The sequence below is a fragment of the Pleurodeles waltl genome, chromosome 6, assembly GCF_031143425.1.
Source record: "Pleurodeles waltl isolate 20211129_DDA chromosome 6, aPleWal1.hap1.20221129, whole genome shotgun sequence".
In the NCBI taxonomy this organism is placed as follows: domain Eukaryota; kingdom Metazoa; phylum Chordata; class Amphibia; order Caudata; family Salamandridae; genus Pleurodeles; species Pleurodeles waltl.
In genome coordinates this window covers 422,939,934-422,963,846 of record NC_090445.1, presented here as the reverse complement: position 1 = coordinate 422,963,846, position 23,913 = coordinate 422,939,934, and the positions used below count along the sequence as shown (strand labels likewise).

Here is a 23,913-nt window from a genome sequence, read left to right as displayed (position 1 = left end):
GTGTGGGAGGGAAACCTACAGGGTTTACAAATGGAGTCCTTCCCTGTGTATATACACTCAAGGTGTACACATTGCCAGTGGAGCTCTCACTACCACGTACAGCTTGATATCATAGCGAGCTCTTGCTGTCCATGTACTGCCTGAACAGCAGCTGCCTTTTACACAGGATCAAGGACTCATCAATGGTTATATTCTTTCCAGGAGTATAAATCTCTGGAAACCTGGCACCCAAATGTTCTGCAACAGGCTGAATTTTGAACAACCTTTTATGGTCTGAATTGTCCAAGGGCATTGCAGCAGAATTGTCATTGAAATGCAGCATATACTGCAATAGAAAAAAAATATCTCTGCTCATGTACGAGGGGGGGGGGGGGGGGGGGGGGGGGGTTACCTAAACCATGCGAGTAGATCAGGAGGACTGCAAGCTTGGTTTCTGCACTAACTCCATTCTGAGCGTAAGGCCCAAATATATCTTCAACTCCTTCAGTGAAGTGGGAGTCCGCTGGTGTGCCCTAGAACGAGGCCCTAGAGTGTCTCCATGCTCCCTCAGTAATTGCTTGTCAGGCAAACTTGTTTGCCTAACAATTTGCTCAAGGAAGTCAACACCCAAAAAAAAAATGAATGTGCTCAGTTGACAAAAGGTTGGCTGTACCAACTTTACATTGGGCATTGCCAGTGAAATACAGAATTTGAGGCTGAGCTAAAATAGGGGGGGGGGGGCTGCCAAAAGAGCACTCCATCTGTGATTGCCGTTCCACATGCGTGCTCTCTGGGGTGGTCTAAGCTGCTACTGTGTTCCTGCTGCACAGACTGTGCTTGTGAAGGGTCTGCACTATTGTCGTCATTGTGTCTCTCCGAATCACTGGAAGATGAGTCATCGGATGGGACTCCATCTGACTGAAAAATCACTTCCAGATTCTGCTCAATTGTCCTCTCCCTCATGTCTCAATCTCTCATCCTGTCTCAGAGCTGTTCGCCATAACCCAAATTAGGGCTTGCGCAGCATTCATCCACAGGGACACGCCATCTCTGCTACGTAGCAGGAGATATGTTGTTATGAAACTGGGGTGATGGGGGCAGGGGGGTGTGTTTGTGTGATGTGTCCAGCAGTAAATTACGCCAATTACGTTATCTTGACATCTTTCCTAAATCGGCAGGTTCTCAAAATACAATAAAGACCCAGTATTACTTTACCTTGCCACATACCAATTATCACAGCCTTTAGTGCTGGTGGCGCACAATGCAACAATCATTTTTGGTGCCCTTCTTGGATTCCCTCACTACCATCCAGTCAAAGTGCCCCTATCTCATCTCTCCCTAACCCTTCTTTCACAATTATTTGTTTTAAAGCACTGGTAGGGGCTGGCTTTACTAATTCACTCACCTATCCACATAAAATACAGATGGTTCTTTGCAGCAGGCCCATTATCCTGCTGCACAGTTTTATGGCAACATTGCCACTAAACAAAACACATGTCTCTATCTCTCGCTAGCAGGAACATAATCACAAGAGTTCTCTTGACATTTTTATTGCTGCCCGAAAGTTGTATCTCGTGTTCTATATGTTCTATATAAAAAACACGCACTGAAAAAAAACATAGGTTACAGGGACATTTATAGTAGTTATGAAGTACAATTTTTAAAGGGGGGGAAAAAACTAGAAATTCACTTTAAAAAAAAAGTTACAGGGGTGTTATAGTGAGGTTCTGAAATTACTTGCACAAAGCCATAGAAATTCTGCAGTTACAGTTAGGGCACGAATTATAGTTACTTGAAATAACTAAGGTAACTATAACTCTCACCCCTACCCCTCATGCATAGTTTTTCCTTCAGTGATTTGACTGCTAATGTTTTGTTGTCATGAGTGCTGTAATACTAATATTAATCCCAAACCGAAATCTTAGCAGAGCATAAATACATTCTCAAGTTGTGAGGACAGGTGTTTGTTTGGACAGCTGCTGTTGGTGTCCTTTTTGATCTAGCTGTTCCTTCAATTCAAAACAAAGGCTAAGCTAACATGCATACACATTTCCAGGACTTTACGCGCTCCTCCTGGCCAGGTGCACAAGTCGGGGTTTGTACAACTGCATTGCTTATGAAATCACTGTGAAGACACCACATGGAGAACAGTTGCTCAATATCATTTATGCTCCACACAAATAAATATCAAACCTTAATGCATGCTTGAGTTGGAGGAGCAGTGTCTCCTTTTGAGTTGAGGCATCGACTCTTGCCTTTTGTACTAGAGATGAAGACAAGACTAAATTCCTGTTGGTATCATGGGTGGTAGGAGCATCGGCAGAGAAATCCCGACCCAACCTCTGCCTTAAGGCACCTACATGTATCCTGTTAAGGACAAGTCTTGTTTTGACTATTTTCAACAGGCTTAGAACATCCTTTGTTATAATATTACCCAGCCTCTCTCTGCTTGAGCGGCCTGTAAATGAGGAGCTCTCCTGTCTCTGTCTATGAGCAGGTAAAGATCAGCCTTTCAATCTTTACGCAAGAGATGGAAATCCACCTTGCTTCCATGTGTGATACAGTTAAAGCCCTCCCATTGTTATGGACAGGTAAAGGATATGTCTTGTCTTTGTTCTTGCATTGAAACTCCACTCTGCCCCCTTCTGCTTCTGTGTGTGATAAAGGCAAAGAAGAGCACTTGTCTGCTAGTAAAGAAAGTAAAGCCCAGTCCACCACCCTGTCTCTGTATGATGAAAGTGAAGGTTTCCATTGTTTGTGTGGTTGATATAGAAACTCCGTACAACGTCGGAGGTTCATAATACCATTTGAAGATCTGGTCCAGACACCTCTAAGTATCTCCCCACCAAAGCTCTCTAAGGGAACCTGCATTTCTTCATTAAGTAAGTGGAAGCTTTCTTCCCTATTGCATCTACACTAAGCACAACAGTCTCCAGAAGACTGAGATCGTGCTCATGGGCTTCTTATTCTGACTCGTTGCACTCCTATTCTCAGAATATCAACTACTTGAAAGATTATAGATGAAAATTGAGCTGGTGAATTCAAACATTACATAATGTTTTGTCATTGGAGTGGTAAAACTTTACATTTCTTTAGAGACCTCTCGGCCAGCAGTGGCAGTCTTACTTGAGACACTCCAGCCAAAGGCAGCATCTAAACCCTTTGTCTCATTTGCTGGGCCTACTGGGCACTGTTGAGGAAAAAAAAATAGGATTCTAGTAAATGTTAAGGCGGTGACACTCAACAAGAACTGGAATATCTCACAGCTGATCCTGAGCTGGATTCAGCTATAGTCCTGGTCAGATGACAACCGAGCCGAAATCTGGTACCGCTTCTGAGTGAGAGCAAAAGGTTGGATGCAACACAACACTAAATATGGGGTACAGCCCCCACTTATTTGAACAAAGCTCGTGCTAAAGGCCTACTACGCAGATGCCACAGGGAAATATGGGGGCTTCATTAAAAAAAATTCATCTCGGATTTACCAAGACATTAGCAACAAGACTTTATGGAAATGCCTGAGCTGTATCCCTAGTTGTAAGCACAGAGGTAGACCTTTTTTTTTTTTTTTTCTCTCTCCATAGTTTGTGCTCTTCGGACAACACACTGAAGAAAAGCTGCTTAGAATGAAAAGCAAAGCAGAGACCTTAAAAGCTGTTGGTTCGCGGAGGGGAGGGGGTGGTAACAGAAAAAGTAAAAAAGGCAACCAACAGTACAGACCTAATGATGGGAGATATTGCCATCACAATGTTCAATCCCCACGATGGTCGTACCAAGCTCTGAAATATCGGAGGTACAAATCGCAACCTGCAGTAGCCATATCTGATCTAAAGCAGCCGCCTTCCCCCCCCCCCCCCCCCCCCCCCTTCGGCAAAAGATGCCATTCTAGCAGGGAAAAGTCCCTCTGACAACAGACAGTGACGGCCAAACACTGCCCTCTCGTTCCCCCAAAAGTTACCCACTGCTTTGAAAACTTAACCTCAGACCGATGGGCTCTACACATCATTCATACAGGATACTCTGTGCTTCAGGGGTGGGCTATTCCACAGCCTAACCCCCTCCCCCCCCCCCCCCCCCCCTCCCTGCAATTGACAAAGAAATATCATCTGCCCTTAGCAAGAGGGATACAAACTCAACTTCTGTTGCAAAAGTAAATGATTAAGAGTGCCATCGAAAACAGGAAAATAAAAAGGTTGTTTCGGGTATTTCTAGATCCTAAATAAAAGCCGATTAAGCATTATCAACTGATTTTTAGATCGCAGCTTGTTGACAAGTTTATTGCCCGGGAAAAATTCAAAATGCGGGGTCTCCTTCAAATCCACTTGCACGTCCAAAAAAAAAAACTACTGGCTTTGTGCTATAGACCTTCAAGACCATTATTTTCACATTCCTTATCAAAACAGCACAGGGCATTTATGTGATTCCAAGCGGGGACTGAACAATATCAGTACCCAGTGCTACAGTTTGGCCTAAAATCAGCCCCACAAACCTTCTCGAAGTGCATGGCAGTTTCAGCCTGTCTAAGGAAGGTGCTCTTTCTTTATTCCTACCTCGACGACTGGTAATAAAAGCAGATTCTCAGTCCAAAACAGCACAGGATTTCAAAGCCAGACTACTATCAAAGCTTGGTCTCCAAATCAAGATGAACACAGTGCAGTTATTTTATTTATATTTTTTATATATATATATATATATATATATATATATATATATATATATATAATGAAAGTGTTTTTTTTTTTTTGTTTTTTTTTTTAAATACTTTGGAGACGAGTATTATCAGCTCAGTAGAAATAGGTGGAGCTGGGACACATCAGTAAACTATAGCTCACCAAGTGTCTTACTTGTAGGATCCATGGCACCCTGTGCCTTCAGGATCAATCGTCTCGGGGGGGAAAAAGTAGATTGGGACGGTACCCTGCATCTCTTGATATCAGCACTGAGCCCTTTGGCATGGTGCAAAACTCAAACTTGCAAGTCGGAGTTCCATTCCAAAAGAAAACCCATACTCCAGCAATAGTCACAGATTCCTCCTTATCACCGTTGAGTGCTCCTATGCAACATTGTCAATAGTTCTTGAATTGTCATGTCTTATCAATCATATAGAACAAATAGCAGTGCAGTTGGCACTCAAAGCTTTCATTCCTTCTCTCTGTATACTGCATGAAAGCACTACTGTCCGCTTGGATCATTGAGAAACCGGAACAACAGTTATCTTTGCAAGCTCAAACCATGTGGCATTGAGGCCTGGCCAGAAATCTATTGCTGACTGCATTGAACATCCCAGAGGTACAGAATCAGGAGGTGGATGTCCAGTAACATCAAGAGCAAAAATGACAAATGGGTTTCGAAAGACAACATTTTGGCAGCATAGGCTACTTGGACCTGTCTGCCATGGCTTAGTGAATGCTGAGACTTCCCTTCCAGGTCACCAGAACGGAACTTTGTGTGCAATACCACTTTGATTTATTTGTCGGTGCCTTTCCACCAATCCCACTTATATCAGCATTAATAGTAAAACCACAGAAAACGAAGACTATCTGTGAAGGACCAGATTGCCCAAGGCAATGGTGGTACTTGGACCTTCGTTAGCTGTCTCTAATACACCATAGACTTGACTTGCAGGCCAGACTGACCATACTAAAGAGCCAGCTCCAACATCCGAGCCTTTGTTCATTGAATTTGGCTGCATGGCTCCCCAAGTCAGGCAGTATGGCTGTTTGAATCCGACTCCATTGAGATACTGAAAGAGTCCATACTTGTGCATTAAAATGGAAACTTCTGCATATGGTGTCAAAATCAGGATCGCAATCCCATTTCATGCCCGGAAGATATAATTGTTCCTTAATTGATGCACCTAGCCAAATGGAAGTTGCAAATGTCTGCAGTAGCGACCCGAACTGCTTATGGGAAATCTCCACAGCAGTTGTCCTCTTTTTAAAATCCCAGCAGTCGGACTTTCTAGAAGGGCGCAAGGAGGGTTTTCATCCGATTTTAAAAGTCAATGTGCTCCATGGGGGCTTAACACTGTCCTGTGAAATATGAATAAGTCATTTGAGCCAAAACACAGCGCTATCTTGCAGCATCTCTAATAGAAAACAGCTTTAAAAAAAAAAAAAAATCAAAATTACATCCACTAGAAGGGTTAGTCAATTTCAAGTTCGATTAGCAGTAGAATCTTTAACCATTTCCGTGCCAGTATGCTAGTCTTCCCCCTTCATTCTTAACTAAAGTAGTTTTCTGATTATCATGTTACTCTTCCTACCTGCCTTCCACATCTTCTGTTACTAGCACAAAGGACTTGTCATTAACTAGACGTAAGGAGGGTCTTAAAATCTTAAGTCAAATGATTTATGAAAATCTAAACCATTGTTTGGGAATTCTGATTGCTTTACATGAAGTTTAGTTACTACACCCAAGCAGTCTATTGCCAGGTGGATAGTAGCATGTATTTCTATCAGCTGTCTAACAGACCTCTCGTGGTAAGGCCTAAGGCCCATTCCACAAGAGGAAAAGCTGCAACCATGGCCTGAGAAACTTGTCTCACCCTCCACTCCCAAAATCTCGGACAAATGCAAGGCAGAAACATGATAATCAATGCCTACTTTAATTAGAAGCTATTGTTCAGAGTCAGACACTCTAGTTGAAAGTAGTTAGATAAAAATTGCTTAGAAGTCTTTTTAAATAGTCTTTGTTTATGCTGCAGATTTGTGAAGCATCCTTTTCTCCTTACTGCCTAATAGGCGGATTTTTATACCATTTGCTTCTTTATTCAAACATTTATAACAATCAGTGAGCATCCTATGATTCAGACGAAAAGGCTATGTACCAATAGTACTAGTTCTGCATCATAAGAATCTTCACTGAAGTCCTAAACAATCCACATCTCCCAGGACGATTACGTTTGGATGATATTATTTATATGCTCTCATCCGTTTAAAAAATATGTAGGTTTTGGAGGCAACTGGCAGTTTAGTTGCACTGTAGGAAGGGAAGCCTCTCCGGGTCTTAAAACGTACAGGCCTCCTTTCTTTACTGTTCAAGTAAGCCAATTAGGCTGCATTGTACCCTCGTGCACAGTGTTTAAAGGGGATTTTCTATTAAAGATGTTGGAACTCGGCTCAATTTTTCCATTATATGGAAACGTAGACAGTCAAGAGTAAAATTACCTCTCTAATTGGCTTCCATCATCTACGATTGTACATGAACTTATAGATAGACATTATTCAATGTAATTCCATGGAAGAATAATTACTGCACAAGTAAGGGCACATTTCTTGCATGTATACTGTATTAAAACCGCATGAAAGGGCTGCGCATGAACCAAATGGAAGACACAAGCGGGAGGGGGGTGAGAAAGGAAGGTAGCTAGGAACACGTTATGTAATACTGGTTGCCTGTATTGCACTTATCTGGCCTTAAGACTGCCAATTGGCAATGGGGGACGAAAGAAAATAGAGGAGATTGAGGTTGTTGGATGAAAATGGGATCTGTATCAAAGGGTAGAAGAAAGAGATTGTAGTTTCTTATGATGGATAATAAAAAATAAAAAATGGACACACATTTTGGCTAAAGAAAAAAGATGACTGCCTTCAAAAAGGCAAAGTTTATCTGGAATTGTAAAGGCGTGTGATGACTGTATTCCCTTGTGTATGTTTTCTCTGGCTGCTTCTCCCATTTGTCCCTCTATACATATATCTTGTGCTTGGGAATGGTTTGAGTGATTAGGGGCTGGGAGAGGGTTTCGATGCATTTCTGTTCCCTAGGGAATGGGTTTCTTGCAGCAATGACCTTTAGGGGTTGGACTGAAGTTTGTTCCTCAGATGCTAACGCACAGACCCAGCAATCTCCTTTGTCAGGGGTCCTGGCTGCAGATGCCCATTGGTTTATGGTCTGCAGGAATCTAATTGGTGAGCAGATCAGAAAGAACCTGTGATAGTTTTGATGCCTGGTGACTTGGAGTCTTGGAGCGGACTCTTATGGCCAAAGCTTCAGCGCTGCCAAAATTAGAAACAGGCCTTTGGATTCAGTGGAATACCGTAAAAAACCTACAGCTTCTATGTCTTTTTGACAAGAGAAAGGCCATTCCATGTTTCCCTGGTGTGATAAAAGAGAAACGCAAACCAACACTCCCTCAATGTGCGCTGGGTTTGAGATGCCGTCCTCCTATTAATGCTCCAAAGAAAGCCAAGCCACTGATTTGTGTCTCATACAAGCATGATCTAATATTGCTTTGGGCCTTGCTCTTTCCTTATTCCCTATTGCTGTTCTACCTGTAGTCCCTTATCCAACCTAACACATCCCCTTTCCCACGCTTGTTTCCAGAGTTCTCATTTATTATGTACCCTCCATCGATGATAGCAACGGGCAGCATTGGTGCAGCTCTCCATGGCCTTGATATTTTGGACCAGTGTGGACCAGGCGAGGTGGTGACAGAACTGCTGGCGGGTGTCACTGGCACAGAAGTGGTGAGTAAACTGGTCCTGTGAGATCATCTCACTCCTGAAGAAATGGAACTAAGCTGGTGTTTGATTGTGGTTGTCTATGAAGAGTTAACCATGTACCTCTGTCTTCCTGTGAGGAGAGTTGGTGCTTTTGTAAAAGTTCTTCAACTCGCCAGAAATTGAGCTGATGTCTGTGTGTATCGGAGTCTCTCACTTGCTGCCTGAATAAATTTGGATGGTTGAATCTGACACCACAAAAAAGGCTCTCTACAAACTGCCAGTCTCCTGTTCAGTCACGTGCCCTAGAAGGCCTGTTCCCCACGATGGCCCCAAGAGTTTAAAACCTTTCTAAACCAGCATTGTCAAAGCTAATGTGTCTGGCTCCTATCGTGATTTACCAACCAGATCCTTTGGCTTTGCAATGTTTGCCATTAACAAGGAGCTGCACAGCGCTGTGTAAAGCAAGAGAGGCCCAAATGTGGGATGACAGCAGACTCTAGTCAGGTGCAGATAAAAGGAGCTACTACACCAGACGAGAGGAGCCACCAGGCCAAATGCACTTACTGTATGAGCAGTGATCTGCAGGTAGGAAAAAATAGCCCTGAGTGCCCACCTTCGGACTAATAAAAACCTTGATGCTTGGTTTCTTTTTGTTACCGCTCTGGTGTGAGCCTCACTTAAGATGGCCACCCAGCGGAAGCGAAGAAGAGCTAATATGGGTATTTTGATGCAGCAATAAAACACTTTGCTGTTCAGAAAGCATTAGGAGATAATATTAAATGTGTGATGATTGATCTTCTTAGATCTAAAACAGTCCCTCAGGAATCCCAGTAGAAGCTGTAGGATACATTTACGCAGTCAACTGAAAGTCTTTGAGACTAAAATATACATGGTTTTTTGTCTTGCACCAAAATGATTACAGGCTGCACATGTTTATCAAAAAAAAGTATTGTAACCCTGCTTACAGCATCAGTGTTCATCTGGTATCTACCTTGGCTTTAATAGCCTTTCCCTCTGTTTCTGGTCTTCTTGTGGTCCAGGTAGTTTGGTATTTCACAAACCATGTCTTGCTTCACAAGTGGTTTAATAGCCCTAATTCACATGCTCTGTTGCATTATGGGCTGCTTATAATAGTGCAACTTCTAAAATGTATATTGCTTGTCTTCCGCAGCCACCTCTACATCCGAGGGCCTGTGCTGCCTGTAACAGTTATGAAATACTCAGTAGAGGCATCCCAGGGTGGGCTATGGATTGGGTATTGTAACTGTATCAAATGGCATCAGTTAGCTTCTCATTTTACAAAGGTACTTGTGGCCCGTTTCAAATAGGTTGGGCAACTGAAGCTCTGCCGGGTCCTGCCTGAGTTTGAGTGTGAATGAGAGGCACTGAGACTAGTGCATGAGTTGTCCTTCTGCACATTGGCAAGTAAGCCATCCAATAGGAGCTGGCCTACTGCGCATGAGACATCGTAGCGATGGGCCACAAGGGACCGCACCAGGAGGAACGCCAGCTCAAAGCGTGCTCATTTGCATAAAACCGGATCCGAGTGCTTACAACAATATCACTAACTATGGCATGTGAATTGAGGTAATCAGTCTTTTACATGGGCTGGTAAATGACCTCAAAACTGTAACACATTTAGGTAATGCTAGCTTAGCAAAATTAATTAATTAATTACTTACTTTGAACTAAACAAATCTAAAGTGCATTGATAAAATTCTACCTCTTTCAACAGAGCCCGTCCAATATTATGAGAAACTTAATGATCTCAGTCTGCTTTGATTAGCCCTTTTTTTTTTTTTTGTTTTTTTTTTTTGCATAACCCACATAAACTATACGAGCAAGGCACATTATTTAAAATGATAATCCAAGCAAATCCATTAGGTTTTTACATGCCTCCTAGAAGCCATTTCGTAAAAATGTTAGTTACTGCATATGCCAAAAGTTTCCCAAAACTTGATTTTTCTCATGCTTCCGAGGGCACCCTCTAGCTCAGTATATTGTCTCTCCTATTTTGAAACCTTGGTCCATGGGTCTCCCTCATTGGTTTTTTGGTCAGCTAAGAGGTGTGGCACATTGGCAATAAAAGAACTGTAAATTTGTGAGATTCACTCACCCTTACCAATGCGACTTAGTACTATTTTAGCCTCAATGGTTCTATTCCTAGATGTCGCCTGTTTGAGTTTGGTGCGTGCCTGAGCGCCAATACGGGTAGACCTGTGATTGAAACGCAGAAAAGAACTTCTTGTGGCTACTCTGCCATATGTCCCCAACTTGGAGATTCCATTTTTAAGTCTGATTGTCTGGCCCTGTGTTCTAGCTAGATTCAAAATCATAATGCCATGTTATCATCTCTTGTGAGTTTACTGTGCCACCAAGTTCAACATAAGACTTCTGCCAACAATCTTTAGTTGGATTGTTCATTCCTAGAGCATCTTGGGGACGATATAGTAGCTAGACAGTTCCCACTTTAAGTATTTGTAGCTGGTTTCTGAAATCTGGGTTGTCCTTATTTCTAGTGGACCATTCATTTCTGTGAGCCAGTTGTGCAGCCCAGTAATGGAGCCATATACGGTCCTCCTTCATACACTGAGCTCGTCCACTTGTCAGATGCAATTTGAGGGAGTTTCTCTGCCATTATGAACATAAGTGCAGCGGCTAGAGTTTTATCTTACCAGCTCAATGGCATCTCCAGTAGGAACTTCTGTAAGATATATAGGAGTGTGGGTGTTGGACTTTTTGCCTTACGCAGGGTCATCCCCAGTCTTTTTGCCTCCTTCCTCCTGGTTTTTCTGACCTCTCGCTGTTGGCTCTAGGACTCTGAGCACTTTATCACTGCTGACCAGTGCTAAAGTGCAGGTGCTCTCCCATCTAAAGTTGGTATGATTGGCTTATACCTAATTGGCATATTTAATTTACCTGTAAGTCCCTTGTACAGTGGTATCTCTATACTCAGGGCCTGTAAATTAAATACTACTAGTGGGCCTGCAGCGCTGCTTGCGCCACCCACTGAAGTAGACTTTCAAACCTGACTCAGGCCTGCTAGCGCAGGGCCTGTGTGCGCAGTTTTCTGCCACCGGGACCTGGCATCTAAATTTACTTGCCAGGCCCAGAACTCCCCTTTTACTACATGTAAGTCACCCCTAAGGTACGCCCTAGCTAGCCCTATGGGCAGGGTGCCATGTATGTAGAAATGCAGGACCTGTGTCATATTGCATGGCCTGTCCTGGTAGTGACAAACAGCGTAACTTGGTGTCTCACTGCTGTGAGTGCTGCCTTCTCATAGGATTGCATTAGAAATGCCCTGCCTTATGTGTAAAGGGTATTGTCTGATTTATGAAGGGTAGCGTAGGCGTGTTTGGTATGGTTGTGATGGTGATAATAAATACTGCTTACTGGTGTGGGTGTATTTTTTTTATTACTATCACAGAAATGCCACTTTTAGAAAGTGCGCATTTATCTGTGCTTATGACTCTGGTGTTTTGCAGCTTGACTCCAATCCACGTCTGGGCAGAGTGACAGTTGGGGCTTTGTGCATACTTTTCAGACAGCCTGTACACAGGGAGGGTGGAGGTGTCAGAGGTGCATCTGCATACTGAATAGTCTTCCTGGGCTGAGGGAATGGAGAGGCGGGGCACACCTACATTTGTAAAGGCTGTGCTCTGGCCTCACACAATAGGGTTGTTAACCCCCTGCTGATGTTTGGAGCCTGTGCTGAAAGGAGAGAGGGGGCACTCCCAGAACCAGTTGTAATTGGCTGAAACCTCCTCTCCCTACCATTGTAAAACACTGAAAGAACTGGCTATAAGTACAGGGGAATTTTCCGCACAATTTGGAGAAGTTTTGAACTTACCTGGAACTGGACACAGACTACTGGAAGGACTCACCAGGAACTGCCATGGACTGCTGCTGCTGTGCTGACCTGTGACCTGCTTGGTCACTGAGAAGGACTTGCCACACGCTGCACCCCCTTTGTGCTGGCCTGTTGATGGGCCCTCCATCTGTGGGCCTTTTCTATGGACTTTGTCCCCCAGGAGCAGGGTGCTGTGGCCCCTGACCCCTGTCACCTTGTGAAGCACAAAGGAGTGCTTCAACACTGCCAAAATTAGCGCTTTGGAGAAAGCGCTACACCTTTAACTTATTAAAAACGCTGGGAGTGTGCATTTTTATGTCAGAAGTCACCGCCGCAACCCGGGCTGTACATCGGGCCGTGGCGTTTTGAAAAGCGCCCTTTAAGGCTGCATTTCTGGAAGCGCGAGGGCCGCGCACCTTCTACAAAGCCGAAGAATCCAGAGCAAGCGTGCTCCTAGCGGTGCCCCCGGGGCATCGGCAGGCCCAGTCTTGGGCCAGAGTGTCATCGGAGCAGGAGGGAGAGGAGGACGCCTCTCCCTCGCCTGCTCAAGCCCCGGAGGGCTCTCCTGGAGCGTGTGGGCGGGGCGGCAGCCTCATCGGAGGCTCGCCCACGCCGCGGGATCTCTTTGGGCCCCCCCCTCGTGGGCCAGTGGCATTGTTTGGGGGTCTCCGCCTGGTAAGGGTCGGTGGCGGCCCGTGGAGACCCCAGGAGTTCGCGGGTCCCTGGAGGGGACCGTTTTCAATTTGGAGGGGGTGAATAGCGCCCCCTCCTCCCTCAAGGATTCCCCTGACCTGGGCCCCCCTCGAGAGGGCCAGTGGAGGCCTAGGGGGGGCCCGTCAATTGTACAGGGGAGGTGCGTGCCGCCCTCCTCTCCTCAAGCGATGTCAGAGGCCCCTGTTTTGCGCAGAGGAGCGCCGGGGGCCACATTGTTTGTCTTTTAGGCACTGGAGGTGCCTTCATCAACTCAGGTACCGTTTACAGGGACAATATCTCAGGAGTTCCTTTTAGAGACTTTAGTGGATTGATATATTGCCTACCTGTTTTTGATGTGTGATGATGTTTTTACATATATGGGCAAATGTTCCTTTTTATGGGCATGACTTGCTAATGTTTCCCTAACTTTCCATATGTTTTCTAATGTTCCTACTATGGGCGTTTTATGATATTCTTATGACAAGTGTTCTAATGTGATAACGTGTTTCCTGACTACTGCTTATGTTGCAGAATACTGAGTAACCTGTGTGTTATGTGTGACTACTGCTAATTTGCAGAGTAACTAATGTGTAACGTTCTGACAACTGCTAAGGTAGCAGGATAGTACTGATATGTGATGTTGAGTCTGATAATTGTGTTGTGTACAATACAGTATATTTTCATATAATCTGGTGTTGTGTTTCCTTTGTGGTGGGGATATTGAGTCATGTGTGTTGTGCAAACGCTTTACACATCGCCTCCGGGTTAAGCCTGACTGCTTGTGCCAAGCTACCAAGGGGGTGAGCAGGGGTTATCTTGGTAACTCCCTTGCCCTGACTAGAGTGGGTAAGTTCTGCCTGGCTGAGGTGCATAGCCTGGCCAACCAGAAACCCCATTTCTAACAGTGGGCATTACAGTTTTTATTGAAAGGCTACTCTGCCAAGTACTGCTAAACTGTCTTATCCTTTTATGACTTTCTGTAATGTGTTGGTAAATAAAGTCAGATTGAGTTTGCATGTCAATTCGGGGTCTGTGGCAGTAATGCATACCTAAACATATTTGAAACTGCCAGTTTGGATTTTAAGTTCCGTTTGCCAGTCAGGAACTTCCAGACCTCCTTTCAAGTGGATGAGGGTGGATTTAGCCCTGTTAATTAAGCCAGGTGCCTCCCCATATGCATTCAGCATGTGCATTACTATAGCGCCTGGCCGCTGATTTTTTTTTATTTTTATTTTTTCCCCCCAGGAAGAGGGATACATCATCTGCATATAAAGAAATATAGTCCTGTTCATGCCTCCCATTGCAAGCTCTGCAATTGGATGTCCTAGCAAATACAGTTCACCAGTCGTTCCATTGCCAGGGCAAGTAGGAGTGATGAGCGGGGGCATCCCTGCCTTGCACCCTGTTCAATCCTGAAGGAGGCAGAGATGACAGGGCAGCACTCCTAAGCTGGGCTTGAGGTTGATTATATGGCATTGTGGCATAGAAAAGGAAACGTGGTCCAAAGTTCATATGCATTAAAACTCATTGGAGAACAGATCTGTTCAGAGGCTTAAATGCTTTTTCGAAATTGATAAAAACCAAGGCATCCGAATCGGGACGTTATTCTGCTTGAGCTAATTACTTCCCGACACTCCCAATACACTGTCTGATACTTGGGTTTTGCATAAAGCTGTTTTGGTCTGGATGTATTAGTAGCCTCTATCAGTCTGTTGGCTAACAGTTTAGCAAATATTTCAGTATTTGATGGGGATAGCGGTCTATGCGACAGGCACACATCAAGTTACCCAATCAGGTGTCCATATCACCGAGATCGCTGACAAATATAAATCGGGAGGATTTCAATGTACGAGTTATGCAGGTGTGGAGAACGAGTTTAGTTGAATCGACTGAAGAATTCAATTAGCATTTTACCAGCCTGCCTGTTAAAAATAATTGCCTCTTCTATCTCTTCCACTGATGAGGGACAGGCATGATGTTGCGATCTTCACTGGTAATGGTCCGGAGGGGTAAGTCCTCTTTTGGGGCATTGGGAGTTAAATGCCTGATGCTGGGCGTTCTAAGTATAGTGTTTGGTAGAATGTTTGAATGTGGAGGCAATCTATTGTCATTTTGCTGCCCTCTTGGTTCCTTATTTAAGATCTGTATCTAAGCGCTGCATCTTTAGTAGCCAGTCAATACAATTGTTTCAATGCTTTGTCTCCTGCATCATACTCTATCCCTTAAGACAATATCCATATCTGCTTAGCTTCATCTAGAAAGTTCTGCTATAGTCAGTCTGACTATTAATTACCAGATTCAGAGTACCGCTGTTCCAAAACATGGATTTTTGTTTGTATGATTTTGTTTTTTTTCTTTCTCCCTACCCTTTTTTCTTACGTATGTTCTAGAATTCATATAGATGACTGACTTCCCTGCCTCCTGTAGCTTAACCACAGAAGTTACAAAGCTCACATTTAACTTGTGGAATTCTTTTATCTCTCCCCCTCAGTTAGTTACTGGGTAAATTCTTCAGTTACCCAGGTTTAATTCCACTAGAGTGATCTGAACTCCATCCAAGGAGGATCTGAGTTCCCTTATCCTTGTTATCTCAGCAGTTGGAGAGCGAGGGATCTATGTGATGCTGACTGGTGCAGCTATGATCTTTTATCGAGTTCACATGTGCGAAATATGTTGCAGAGTCCTCGGGAAGATGCACATTCCGACATGGTAGTGTCTGTAGGGACCACGTGGCTTATTTCCGTGTGTATCTTTGACTGTCCATGATAGCATTGAAGGCCCCCTCTGCTATTATCATCCTATTATGGAATTCTGCTACTAGTGCTCTGAGTTTTTTTCCACTACATTTGTTGCACATTCTATTAGCCTACGAAACTAAGAGTTCGATGGCATATGTTGCTGCAGATACACATGTTGAGCACAGTCCGCTGCCTGGTGTTGGGCTCGGAGTATTACAAGTTGTTTTTCTTCGAAGAAGTCTTTTTTGGTCACGGGACCGAAGGACTCCTCCCTCTTCGGCTCCATTGCGCATGGGCGTCGACTCCATCTTAGATTGTTTTTTTCCGCTGTCGGGTTCGGACGTATTCCTTTTCGCTCCGTGTTTCGGTTCGGAAAGTTAGTCAGAATCTCGGAAGAAAGCGTTGGTATTGTTCCGTTCGGTATCGGGATAGTTAGGTACATCGACACCGATCATCGGAAGACTTTGGGGTAGCTTCGATTCCCCCATCGGGGCCTCGTCGGCCCGACCGCGTGCAACATCGAAGCCGATGGAACGGACCCCGTTCCGTTTCTGCCCAAAATGTCACAGTAAGTATCCTTATACAGATCAGCACTTGGTCTGTAACTTGTGCTTGTCCCCCGAGCACAAGGAGGATACCTGTGAGGCCTGTCGAGCCTTCCGGTCCAGAAAAACACTCCGGGACCGAAGAGCCAGGCGTCTACAAATGGCGTCCACGCCGACAAAACAACGTTTCAACGACGAAGAGGAAACATTCTCGGTTCCGGACTCAGAATCCGGAGACTCCGACGTCGAACAACAAACAGTGAGTAAGACGTCGAAAATAAAAACCATTGAAAAAACAAAAGCCCAGGGGACGCCACTGCCAACAGGCCATGGCTCGACCCATAAAACCGGCGAGCCGTCGAAGGCGCCGAAAAAGGGCACGCCCATAGCGAAGACACCCGACTCCGGTCGAGGGACCGCCATGGAGCAACCTCGGAGCCGAGATAGCGGCTCCGAGAAGCAAAAACAAGATGCCGGCACCGAAAAACATCGGCACCGAGACACACTGCCGAAAGCCACAAAAATTCAGTCAGTACTGAAGCCGAAAAAAGATTCACTCTCGGCGCCGAAAAGTTCCACACCTCCTTCCTACACAGAGGAACAAGGAATAAGTGGCCAGATGCACAGATTTGGACGAGCTCCAAAGTGTAGAATCAGACTACACACAAAAGAGACTGTACATCCAACAAGACACAGGGAAGATATCAACCCTTCCCCCAATAATGAGAAAAAGAAGGATCGGATTTCTCAAGGATGACGCACAACCACAAGCCAAAGTGGTTAAAAAAAGTCACGTCTCCGCCCTCTCCACCACAACAGGCATCGCCGGCACAAACACCGCCACAAATGCACTCACCAGCGCAAACTACTATAAGTCAAGATAATCAGGATCAAGACGCTTGGGACCTATACGACACCCCAGTGCCGGACAATGATCCCGATTCATACCCCACAAAGCCGTCACCGCCAGAGGACAGTACCTCATACTCGCAACTGGTGGCTAGGGCAGCAGAATTCCACAATGTCCAACTGCATTCCGATCCTATAGAGGATGATTTTTTATTTAACACCCTCTCGGCTACACATAGCCAATATCAATGTCTCCCAATGCTACAAGGGATGTTACGGCACGCAAAACAAATTTTTGAAGAGCCCGTAAAAACAAGAGCCATCACCCCAAGGGTGGATAAGAAATACAAACCACCACCCACAGACCCAGTGTTTATTACTTCGCAGTTACCACCTGACTCCGTAGTAGTAGTAGGGGCAGCTCGCAAAAGAGCAAATTCCCATACATCTGGCGACGCCCCACCTCCGGACAAAGAAAGCCGAAAATTTGATGTGGCAGGAAAAAGAGTCGCATCACAGGCAGCCAACCAATGGCGGATCGCAAATTCTCAAGCGCTGCTAGCCCGATATGACCGCGCACACTGGGATGAGATGCAACTTCTCATAGACCATCTTCCCCAGGAATACCAAGAAAGGGCGCAGCAAATAGTTGAAGAGGGACAAACGACCTCAAACAATCAAATCCGCTCTTCAATGGACGCAGCCGATACTGCAGCAAGAACAGTCAACACTGCTGTCACCATAAGGAGACACGCTTGGCTCCGCACTTCAGGGTTCAAACCTGAAATCCAGCAGGCTGTCCTTAATATGCCCTTCAACGAAAAACAACTTTTTGGCCCTGAAGTGGACACAGCCATTGAAAAACTTAAAAAGGACACAGACACGGCCAAAGCCATGGGCACACTCTACTCCCCGCAGAGCAGAGGCTCTTTTAGAAAAACGCCATTTAGAGGGGGGTTTCGTGGCCAACCCACAGACACCACCAGCCAACAAACAAGAACCATACCATATCAGGGTTCATTCCAAAGGGGAAATTTCAGGGGATATAGAGGGGGTCAATTCCCAAGGAGTAGGGGAAGATTCCAGACTCCAAAAACACCTCCACCTAAACAGTGACTTTCAAGTCACACAACCCCTTCACTCAACACCAATGGGGGGAAGACTAAGCCAATTCTACCAATCTTGGCAGCAGATTACAACAGACAATTGGGTACTAGCAATAATCCAACATGGCTATTGCATAGAATTCCACAAATTCCCACCAAACATCCCTCCAAAAACACGCAAAATGTCACCACAACATTTAGAACTTTTAGGACTAGAAGTTCAAGCACTACTGCAAAAGGATGCAATAGAGTTAGTACCAGTACAACAAAAAAACACAGGAGTTTACTCCCTGTACTTTCTAATTCCAAAAAAAGACAAAACATTAAGACCAATATTAGATCTCAGGACACTAAATACCTACATCATATCGGACCACTTTCACATGGTCACACTACAAGACATCATTCCACTGCTCAAACAGCAAGATTACATGACCACATTAGACCTAAAAGATGCGTACTTTCATATACCGATACATCCTTCTCACAGAAAGTACCTAAGGTTCGTATTCAAAGGAATACATTACCAATTCAAGGTGTTGCCATTCGGAATAACAACTGCACCAAGAGTATTCACAAAATGTCTAGCAGTAGTAGCAGCACATATCAGGAGACAACAAATACATGTGTTTTTCCTTACCTAGACGATTGGCTAATCAAAACCAACACAGTAAGAAAGTGCACAAACAACACCACATATGTCATACAAACCCTTCACAAACTGGGTTTCTCCATCAACTATACAAAGTCACACCTCGAACCGTGTCAGACACAACAATATCTAGGGGCAACCATCAACACATCAAAAGGAATTGCCACTCCAAGTCCACAAAGAGTTCAAGCATTCCACAAGGTAATAAGTGCTATGTTTCCAAACCAAAAGATACAAGCAAAATTTGTGCTAAAACTTCTAGGCATGATGTCATCATGCATAGCCATTGTCCCAAACGCAAGACTACACACGCGACCCTTACAACAGTGCCTAGCATCACAATGGTCACAAGCACAGGGTCAACTTCTAGATCTGGTGTTGGTAGACCGCCAAACATACCTCTCGCTTCTATGGTGGAACAGCAACAATTTAAACAAAGGGCGGACATTTCAGGACCCAGTGCCTCAATACGTTATAACAACAGATGCTTCCATGACAGGGTGGGGAGCACACCTCAATCACCACAGCATTCAAGGACAATGGGACGTACACCAAACAAAATTTCATATAAATTACCTAGAACTCTTAGCAGTATTTCTAGCGTTAAAAGCTTTTCAACCCATAATAACACACAAATACATTCTTGTCAAAACAGACAACATGACAACAATGTATTTAAACAAACAAGGAGGAACACACTCAACACAATTGTGTCTCCTAACACAAAAAATATGGCAGTGGGTGATTCACAACCACATTCGCCTAATAGCACAATTTATTCCAGGGATCCAAAACCAACTAGCAGACAACCTTTCGCGAGATCACCAACAAGTCCACGAATGGGAAATTCACCCCCAAGTTCTGAACAATTACTTTCAAATTTGGGGAACACCCCAGATAGATTTGTTCGCAACAAAAGAAAACGCAAAATGCCAAAACTTCGCATCCAGGTACCCACACCGCGAATCACAAGGCAATGCTCTATGGATGAGTTGGTCAGGGATATTTGCCTACGCTTTTCCCCCCCTCCCCCTCCCCCTCTCCTTCCATATCTAGTAAACAAATTGAGTCAAAACCAACTCAAACTCATACTGATAGCACCCACATGGGCAAGACAACCTTGGTATACAACTCTACTAGACCTTTCACTAGTACCGCATGTCAAACTACCCAACAGACCAGATCTGTTAACACAACACGAACAACAGATCAGGCATCCAAACCCAGCATCATTGAATCTAGCAATTTGGCTCCTGAAATCCTAGAATTCGGACACTTAGACCTCACACAAGAATGTATGGAGGTCATAAAACAAGCTAGAAAAGCTTCCACTAGACACTGCTATGCATCTAAGTGGAAAAGATTTGTTTGCTACTGCCATACCAATCAAATCCAACCATTGCATGCCTCTACAAAGGACATAGTGGGATACTTACTACATTTGCAAAAAGCAAACCTCGCTTTTTCATCTATAAAAATACACCTCGCAGCAATATCTGCTTACCTACAAACTACTCATTCATCGTCTCTATTTAGAATACCAGTTATTAAAGCATTCATGGAAGGGCTAAAAAGAATTATACCACCAAGAACACCACCAGTTCCTTCATGGAACCTTAACATCGTCTTAACAAGACTCATGGGTCCACCTTTTGAACCCATGCATTCCTGTGAAATGCAATATTTAACGTGGAAAGTCGCATTTCTCATTGCAATCACATCCCTCAGAAGAGTAAGTGAAATACAGGCATTTACCATACAAGAATCATTTATCCAAATACACAAAAATAAAATAGTTCTAAGAACAAATCCAAAATTTCTACCAAAAGTAATCTCACCATTCCATTTAAATCAAACAGTAGAATTACCAGTGTTCTTCCCACAGTCAGATTCCGTGGCTGAAAGGGCACTACATACATTAGACATCAAAAGAGCACTAATGTACTACGTTGACAGAACAAAGTTAATCAGGAAAACAAAACAACTGTTCATAGCTTTTCAAAAACCACACATAGGAAATCCAATCTCTAAACAAGGCATTGCTAGATGGATAGTCCGATGTATTCAAACATGCTATCTTAAAGCCAAGAGAGAATTGCCTATTACACCAAAGGCACACTCAACCAGAAAGAAAGGTGCTACAATGGCTTTTCTAGGAAACATTCCTATGAGCGAAATATGTAAGGCTGCAACCTGGTCTACGCCTCATACATTTACTAAACACTACTGTGTAGATGTACTAAATGCACAACAAGCTACAGTGGGCCAAGCTGTACTAAGAACATTATTCCAAACTACTTCAACTCCTACAGGCTAAACCACCGCTTTTAGGGGAGGTAACTGCTTTATAGTCTATGCTCAACATGTGTATCTGCAGCAACATATGCCATCGAACTGAAAATGTCACTTACCCAGTGTACATCTGTTCGTGGCATTAGTCGCTGCAGATTCACATGTGCCCTCCCGCCTCCCCGGGAAGCCTGTAGCCGTTTAGAAGTAAATCTTGAATCTTAAACATTTGTACATTTGTAAATAATTATTATAAACTTTTTATGTACATACGTATTCACTCCATTGCATGGGCACTATTTATAGCAAACAACTCCAGCCTCACCCTCTGCGGGGAAAACAATCTAAGATGGAGTCGACGCCCATGCGCAATGGAGCCGAAGAGGGAGGAGTCCTTCGGTCCCGTGACCAAAAAAGACTTCTTCGAAGAAAAACAACTTGTAATACTCCGAGCCCAACACCAGGCAGCGGACTGTGCTCAACATGTGAATCTGCAGCGACTAATGCCACGAACAGATGTACACTGGGTAAGTGACATTTTCATTAACCATCTAACCTACCAGTAATTAAGACCAAGCAACCTTGGTACTCCATCTGGGTTTTTATGTCTGCCAGTGGGAGAGACTTGCTCATTAGTATAGCAACTTCTCTTAATTCTCTTGTGAACCTTGTATGGTATAGCATGTTGTAACCATACATACGAAGAAAAACTCTTTTAGAAACAGAAGTGGGTTTCCTGTAGGAGTAGCACATCATTCATGCTGGGTTGAGAGTCTGTATAATGGCACTGCCATCTTGGCACCCACCCCCACCCAAAATCCGATTTAGATTTTTATTAGGAGCAAGTCCATGCCAATACATTTCTAACACAAGCCTTGATCATGAGTTAAACTCTACAAAGACTGACTCACTTTACCAATAGTTTGTTTTCACATATTTGCACACCAAGTTCGACCACCCCATGAAGGACCTTGAAACATTCAGTGCGTTGGCTTCTCTTCTTGGAGGCCATGTCTAGCGCTGTTACATGAGGTGACTATCTAGCAGCATAGTCTAACTGTTCTTTTGTAGAAAGAATAAATTGTTAATACATAGCAAACTGTAACATCTAAACGATATGGGTGATTTGGGAGTCAGCACACTGCCATAGAGACAGCATCAGAGAAGCCTGTTCAGTTGGTGTAACAAGCTGTGTAAATTTCACTCCCTACTCAACTGATCGTAACATGATTGTTTATTGGATATGTGTTTAAATGACTCTGGCAAACCCAGGAAAACAACTTAAGCAAACAACCTGGTGTCATTTTATGAGCACCACAATAAGCATTGGTTCAACTGCTACCAAGTGTTTTAGTGAGCATGGTAGATGGTCTGATGTGTGGTAAGTTCACAGAACACTCCTATATGAGTCTGTCATCTGATGGAGTGATGTGAAGGCTCCATGTCGCCAGGGCTTTTCCTTTCCAGTCCTAAGCCCTCCTTTAAAAAATGATTGTCGGATGTATTTGTGTAATTGGTTTAATTGAAGCAAACCAAGACTACAACTGGAAATGTACTGATTTGTCAATGGAAAGCCTGGTCTATTCACTACACCATTGTCCTCTTGAACATGTTTGCCCACTGAAGACTTTGCTTCAGTGGAGCCCGTCCACCCAGGGACATCAGGATAAAAGTTATATGCATAAATACTTGCTGTTCACCCATATTAAGGCACTTCCCCAGACTTGAGGCTCTGTTGTGTTTGCTTTAAGGTTGGGGGGGGGGGGGGGGGGGGGATTGCAGACCTGAAACAAGGAGAAGTCTTGAGGTGGATGCTAGTGGACCATCAACTCATACTCTCGGACAAGAGCCCCATTACAAGAAACAAGCTCACTGCCTGCATGATCAAAGTCTATATCTGGATGAAAGACCGCTGTCTGAAGCTCAGCACAAGCAAGACAGAATGATGATCTGTGGCAAGAACTCCTCGCCACGTGACTCCAACTGGTGGCCAGCCGAACTGGGGGGGGTCAACACCCAGCAAACATGAGCAACTGTCACTCACGCCATAGTCACCAGCAGGTTGGACTACTAGAACACCCTATATATTGTGATCACCAAGCAAGTCACTAGGAGACTACAGACCATCCAGAACTTGGCAGTACACACATCCTCAACCTTACTCACAGAACTCATCACACCACACCTCCACAATCTCATCGCCTTCCATCAACCACCCAGACACCTGCTCTCTGCACAGCGCTTGCTGTGTATGCCTTCATTCTTCTGGTTGTTGGTGCTGCATGGTGGGTAATGTGGGCACACCTCTGACCAAGCACATCAGGCACTCCACCATCCTCTATTGCTTATCAGTTGCATGTGTACACAACCCCCGCTTTCCATGCTCCCAATTCATTTTTGTGTAGTATTTGTATCCCCTGCGCAACTGTCTTCTCCACTCCTCATTCTTTGCTAGAGTTGACACTTTCCCTTGCAGCACTGTCACATTTATAGTCTGTGTTGCATGGACGGAGCACAGATTGATTTAACCTAATCATTGTGCGTCTGCTGCTCCCGACCTGACTGAGATACTTTTTCCTTGCCCCTTCCTTTCCCACTGACTGCTGCTCCCTCCATAGTGCGTGGTGTGTGTTTTTTTTTTTTTTTTTTTTTTTTTTTTTTTCTTTTTCTTCTTCTTCTTCCTTTTTGTTTCCCCTTGTCAATTCCAGAACGTGGCTGGCTATTGTGCCCCGTAATGCTTGCATCCACTCACCCACACACCATTG

General features: G+C 44.3%; 1 protein-coding gene across 1 annotated transcript in view; it reads left to right on the top strand.

Annotated features, from left to right (window-relative positions):
* The window catches only part of CCND3 (cyclin D3), a 97,866-nt gene that overhangs the window by 20,988 nt on the left and 52,965 nt on the right, over positions 1-23,913 (top strand). Inside the window, exon 4 of the mRNA XM_069238419.1 lies at positions 8,305-8,447. Coding sequence (XP_069094520.1) covers positions 8,305-8,447 — 143 coding nt within the window. The remainder of the gene's footprint in view (positions 1-8,304; positions 8,448-23,913) is intronic.